This window comes from Gallus gallus, chromosome 4 (genome assembly GCF_016699485.2).
Source record: "Gallus gallus isolate bGalGal1 chromosome 4, bGalGal1.mat.broiler.GRCg7b, whole genome shotgun sequence".
Taxonomy (NCBI): Eukaryota; Metazoa; Chordata; class Aves; order Galliformes; family Phasianidae; genus Gallus; species Gallus gallus.
This window is the reverse complement of record NC_052535.1, coordinates 45,931,192-45,937,495: the sequence shown is the minus strand read 5'-3', so window position 1 is coordinate 45,937,495 and position 6,304 is coordinate 45,931,192. Positions and strand designations below refer to the sequence as shown.

The 6,304-nt window shown below is 48.3% G+C and overlaps 1 protein-coding gene across 58 annotated transcripts in view; it reads right to left on the bottom strand.

The window, feature by feature from the left end:
• Nucleotides 1-6,304, bottom strand: part of SEC31A (SEC31 homolog A, COPII coat complex component) — a 33,669-nt gene that overhangs the window by 751 nt on the left and 26,614 nt on the right. For 41 of the 58 annotated variants that reach the window (XM_040698962.2, NM_001397049.1, NM_001397074.1 and 38 more), the window contains 4 exons: nt 5,156-5,214; nt 3,076-3,336; nt 2,803-2,922; nt 360-431 (listed from right to left, as the gene is read on the bottom strand). In XM_040698962.2, coding sequence (XP_040554896.1) covers nt 360-431; nt 2,803-2,922; nt 3,076-3,336; nt 5,156-5,214 — 512 coding nt within the window. Of the gene's footprint in view, nt 1-359; nt 432-2,802; nt 2,923-3,075; nt 3,337-5,155; nt 5,215-6,304 lie in introns of those variants that run through there. The other 17 variants (NM_001397057.1, NM_001397066.1, NM_001397081.1 and 14 more) reach the window with 2 other exon arrangements.

The window sequence follows — 6,304 nt, the reverse complement described above, 5'->3', positions numbered from 1 at the left end:
CTGTGAGGAAGCCAGGTGAGGCAGGTCAGACTTAAGGAAAAACAGCACAACAGAAGTCCTGACTGTCATCTCTGACTGTCATCTCCGCCTCTCAAGAAGGTGCCGGAATCAGGTCCTTTATTTTAAGCACAGCAGCCTTCAGAAGCACTGGGCACAGCTGCTAACAGCAGACCTCAAGCAGAAGACAGATTCACTGCAATCCCTGCCCCCGGGAGCCCCCAAATGGCTGCAGTTTCCTGCAGCAGCAGACTGTGGTGACAAAAAACCTACTGAGCTTTGTCTGCCCCGACACCTACTGTGTCTCTGGGGCACAGTTAGCTGGGCTTTTCACTGAGGCAAAGCGTAAAACCAACACTTACTGTCTGTTCCCTAAGCTTGTCATATAGAAATTCCAGGCGTTTATTTGCATCATCTAGTTTCCTCTTGGTTTGCTGCAAAAGAAAAACACATTGAGAATGAGCAACAGTAAGCACATTGCAAAGAGGTCTACGCAACACGTGAAACGCCTCGGACAAAGACATTTTCCTAATGTTTTGCTCTGTATCTTTCTCCCTTCATTTTGCTAGGAAAGACCGGATGAAATTCAGTTCTCCACATGCAACCGTTCCAGTTACCTATATGGTACAGTCACCTTTAAAGGTACATCCAAAGGGTCATTGGCTGCTGGTGCAGTTGGCAAAGCGGGACAGGAATTGAGCAGGAGTCTTGCTTGACGGCTTACTAACAAAGCACTGCAATGGCTGAATGAAGATATGACTGGAATTAAGTATCCAGTGATGTCACTGAGAACTTAAGGGCACACGCAGTAGTAATTTACAGCAGGTTCTAGCTATGTTTTGCATTGCCTGGTTGGTCAAGCCAGGAGCTATCAGCAGAAAAACAAATAGCCTAAACCAAACTGTTCTTGAAGAGCCTTTCTGCATCATCCATGAGTTTATGTATAATAAACCACCCACTGGTGTCTATGGGATTACTTTGCCACAAGGCTCTTAAAAATCATCCCATTATATTTCACAGCACCACAGCTGCTGGGGAAATGCATTTGCATCCACTCGGTTTTTCAAGCAGCTACAGAAATAAAATATTTTACTCCAAAATAACAAGAACGCACGCTAGCAAAGCATCCAGATTACATTTACGAAAACAAAACTAAGAAGGTCAGCAGCAGTATAATTTCTATCATTGCAGAAGTGTGTTGGAACCTACTCCTGCATCAGTACACATGCATCAATCCATCTTCATTTAGGATGGTGCCATATCCACGGGGACAGGAAAATTTTCCCTGGGTTAAGTAATTGCAGAGAGGGAAAATCAAAGCGTAAGGGAAGGCTCTGGCTCAAGAGTGCCTGCTCTGTCAGAAAATAGGGGAAGCTGTTTGGATGGCAAAGGGCATAGCCAAGAACACTGGATGCAGATCTCTCATACCACGTGTGGAAGCCCCCTCAGCAGCTGTAAAAGGACAGGGCAGGTAAGGAAAGAGCATGCCAGAGGAGCTGGTAAGAAACAGCCTTTTAGGCTTCCTAACTCTTTTAGGTACATGACCTCTGGACATCTGTTTCAAAACCTGTGAAAAGATGTACAAGCCAGCTGTCAGTTCTAAGGCAAAGAGAAATTAACTGTGCTTCGTAAGGCAAGGCGTCTCTCCAGCCACAGGAAATCAGGCACAAGTACAAGCTGTTTGTTCTCCTGGCCCTCTCCTGATCCAAGCCCTAAGCATTAATGCTCTTCAAGCACCCGTTTTCCCCTTTGGCATGTAATAAAGGAGTGATGCTTACATATATGCCGACAACTGATGCGTGCACTCAGGGCAGTGTTTCTCAGCTGGGTGCCAGAAATACTTGCTCTGCCTAAGAGCAGAGAGACTTAAGGAGCAAGAAATCAAATCGTGTTGGCAGAGCAGAAAAGCAATCTCTGGGTACCAATGTGAAGGGAATACTTTTGCCTTCACTGCACATCTGGGAAAAGAGGGATGACTAAAGGAACAAAAGGACCGAAGGCCTCTGCTCTGAAGAATAATCTTAAAAAAAAAAGGGGGGGATTTTTGAGCAATCAAATGCTGCTGAACACAGTGGGGTCTGTGCAAAGCAAGGTTTATGGCCTCTGAAAATTTCTCAGGCCAAGTGAGCAAGTCCACTATGAAACTGTTGCACTGAGACCCGAGGGGGAAAGGAGCAAGTATATACAGAAGTCAAAACTACAGAGACACCTGAAATGGTGCAGCAATCCAACACAAGCGACACTGAATGGCTCCATTTACTCCCACATCCATAGAGCTCTGACTGCTTGGTTCCCAGCATGGAGCGTGGGTCTGGGCTGCTGACCACTGCCATGCTGTCTTCCATCACTCACCTTCCAGCATGCACAAGCCAAAGAGTCAGCACCTGGGCTTGGTATGCTATTCACTGACTACTGGGAAGAAATGAGAAGCTGAGATGGACGGTTTGTTCAGAATGTAGCAAAAACTATGGGGTGTTGTTCCTGCCTAGCTCCCGTGGTTATGCTAGAGCTCTTAGCCTTCCATTTCTCAACTAACCGTTGTTTCCTTTTGAAACAAGTTGAACAGAAATCACAAAGCACAGATGAGAACCTGAGGCACATACTTACAGACATAAGCCTCAGCTCTGACCAGGCATAATACCAGCTGCTCCTCTTTGGGCAGCTGGACTGTCAGCAGGGCCTTGCTCTGCTTCCAAATCACCACACCACATGTGCACATGGTGTTCCTATGCACTGCTTGTGGACGAAGACACCGGTGTGTTCATCTGAACACAGGGTTACTTTGGGACCGTGGCAAAGACCTACCGGATCAGAGGCAGACAGCAGGCACCTCTGGATAAGGGCTTCAAATGTTGTCTTCAGAATAAGGTGCTCCTCAGGGATAGGCTTCTTGGTTATCTTCTCTGTTGGCAGTGCCTGAACATGCTAAGAAACAGCACAGGTGAGGCTTTCCAAGCCACTCTGCAACTCCACGTCCTTTTTAACTAGCCCTGACCGCAAGCCCAGCCACCAGGATCCCAGCCCACAGGGCTCTGCTAACACACAAACCCAAACCACATGACAACGATGTTACGTTACCTGGATAGCATTGCCAATTGGGGCCCCGGGAGCCCCCTCTGTCCTGGGTTTGAAGGTAGTGGGAGGCACGACACACGGCCCCAGAGCCTGGGGTGCATAGGGGCCCAGTGGCGCCTGCTGCCCCGCGGAGAGCTGCTGAGGCTGAAAGCTGGGTGTGCCCACCGGTGCTGCTGGAGGCTGCTGCATCTGTGCCTGCGGATCCGCCAGTGGGTTCATGATGGGGGAGGTGATGGGAACCGGGGGCATGAAGTTATCGGGGACCTGGGGAAAAACAAACAGCGCTTATGCCACTGCTGCAAAGAGACAGCACCCAGCTCCCCTACTCACAGCACTTGAGAGCCTAGCCAGGCAGAGAGCTGAGCCCCTGGGGTTTAGAAACAACGGGGGCAGGTGGGATTTCATTCACCCCTTCCTCTGGCAGCAGCTGCATACAGAGAACCTACACCTATATGCATTCTGATCATTACATTCAGATCTTTGTGGCTACTTTTTTGTCCACGCAGCACATAGGTCACAGCTAGCAGCACGCACCAATAAAGCTTCTGAAAGGCTTTCAAGCTTCTGGCAAACACATTTGCACTAAGACAGATTACGAGCGCAGTTCAGATTCATCCCTGAGCATCTGCCAGTCTTTACACAGGGGTATTTTGGAAACATTTGGTAGAGAGAAGAGACAACAAAATGAGCTGTCAGCTTCTGCTACAAGGCAGACAGAAATCCAAACAAAACGAAGAGCTCCCATGCCTCTACACACATTCTTTTTAGAGGTGCAAAGAAAAATGAGCTATTGTGGAACACTGAACACAACCCTGATTGAAAGGTGCCAGAATTAAGCTGGTGGTATGGGACAGCAAGAAAAATATTCCTGTTACAGCACTGATGACAGCTACAAATGCAATGAATCACAACAGTAAACTTTTGAATGCCAATTGCCATGTTATTAATTGAGGGGGAAAACTGTTGCAAATTACGCTGTGGCTTGAAATGCACGACTGTTCTTCTCTTATACAATAATAACCCATGTAGTGAGTCATTTTATTACAGCCTCAATCTCCCCCTCGTGCAGTGGACGTAAGCAAAGTAAGCATCTAAACATTTCTGACAGAGGTTTGTTTAGTATTCAACAGGACCGTGGGACAAACATCACTCCTTCGGAGGGGAGCTGGCCCTCAAGCCCTCACCATGGCAGAAACTGCAGCCACAGTGCACGCAGCAGAAGGGTTTTTCTTGAGCCTGCAGTTCTCACCGCCCACTCTTCCTTCCTGCCCAAGAGCCTGAAGCCCTGAAGACAGCACAGTGGCAGTGGGACACAGGTCCCAGCACAGGGGCAGCCAGGAACACACAACATCCCCTCTACCCAATGACTGTATGCAGAGACCAAAATCCAAGGGTCACAGGAGACTGCTGCCCTCACCTGCACTCAGACCTTATCTTGCCTGCTCCAACTCCTATTTTTCCTTGCCACAAGCACCTGGCATGCTCCAGACTTGCTTCCCAAACACACAGTGAGCAACGCTGACTGCTGCGGAGCACCAGGGGATGAAAAGGCTCACTCTGCTCTGTGCCAAGCATCCCCAGTTGTTCTGTCCTGCCGCAATCTAAATCCCTTTTTACTTAACTGCACTATCTCTATCAGGAAAATTATGTTACTTTTAGCAGATCTCTCAGGGTCAAACCCTTAATCAGGATAAATTGCTTTCAGCTCCAGCGTAGTCAATAATCTGTAACAATTTGTACAGCCTCATCATTTCACTTAAGTATCGTCTCTGGCAAAACTCAACTGCCTTTCTGCAACGAGAACAGTCCAAAGTATTTTCTTCCTTCAAATGGGGATTCGTGTTGTTATTAACAACAACTCTAGCACAAAGCCACCATTCTCTCTAGAGGCATCAACATTCTGAGAGAGATAATGCACGTTGGAAAGACATGAAGGCCATTTTCTGTTCACAAGATGTGGCTTTTGTTTGTAGCTAACCCTTCCTTTTCGTTCTCCTGCGAACAAGCTCCCCCCCAGCAGGTTAGGTTACTGCTTTTCAAGTGGTCAGCGCTCAATCATTTGAGGCAGGACTTCCTAGAATACCTTTTTCTTCTTGGCAGCTCTGTTCAGGGCAGGAGGGTCATTCCAGCCGTTCTGAGGTCCTGGGACAGAAAGAAGAACAGAGACTGTCAGTACCTCAGAGGAGGACAGTGCTGCCTCTCGGAGCTCAGGTTGGCTCCTTGCTGTGGCAGACATATCCTTTTTTTCCTCCCCTGTTCTCCTTCTAACTAACATGTCTCTTGCAGGATAACTACTTGAAACAGATGGGCCCTGTGAAAAGGCAGGCAGTTGCCTACATGGCCAAAACACAGCTCTGCTGCACAGACTGTATACGTTGAGACAACTTCACAGTTACCCGTGAAGGCTTCTCCTACCCATATGACATGAAGGGAAAAAAGAATGAGCACTTTTTTCCCCCTTATACACACTCCCCAGCAAAACTAAATGGAAAGAGGAGACAGAAGAGGCAAGAGGGGCTTTCAACAGCACGAGCCAGATCCACCCGGCCACCATGAGACACCAGGAGCCACAGCACCAGGCTTCCCCTGCCAGCTGCAGCAGGTTCATGGGCGCTGGGGCAGCCCATCTAGCTTTCTCCACCAAGGACAATTTGTTTCAAGCTGAAAAACCGAGCGTGTTTGAGCAGATCCACACCCAGTCCAATGTACCAAACCTTCTGCTCCTCAAGGAAAGCTGCAAGATCCGCGCACCAAAGCTCACGTTAGTGCATTAGAAATGGTTCCTCCCTCATCCCAGAGCTGACATTTTCTGTCAGCGTCACCGCAGCCCTGCCAAGTAATCAGGATTTATTGCACAAAGCCACAGAAAGCCGAAACCAAATCCCCGCTCAATGGACTTTTTCACCACAGTGTTTTTCACTTAGCAAGTGATCAATTCGCCTCAGACAGCGGAGCGTAACAGCGCTGCGGAATTTGCTCGAGTGCTCTGAAATTTCATTTTCTCCCGAGCTTTTGTTAAACAGGTTTCACATCCAGAGCACGTCCATGGGGCAAATGGAGAACAAATTAAGCCCCCCCTCACATCTGGCTTCTTGTGAACAAACGGAAAGCACTGTGAGCGCCCCTTGGGCTCTGCTCCTCCCTGTCCAGAAAATCCCTTCCCAGAGTATTTCTGATATAGGGAGTGTAACTTCTGCAGTGCTGACAGTGGAACACGTTAGAAAGCATCACA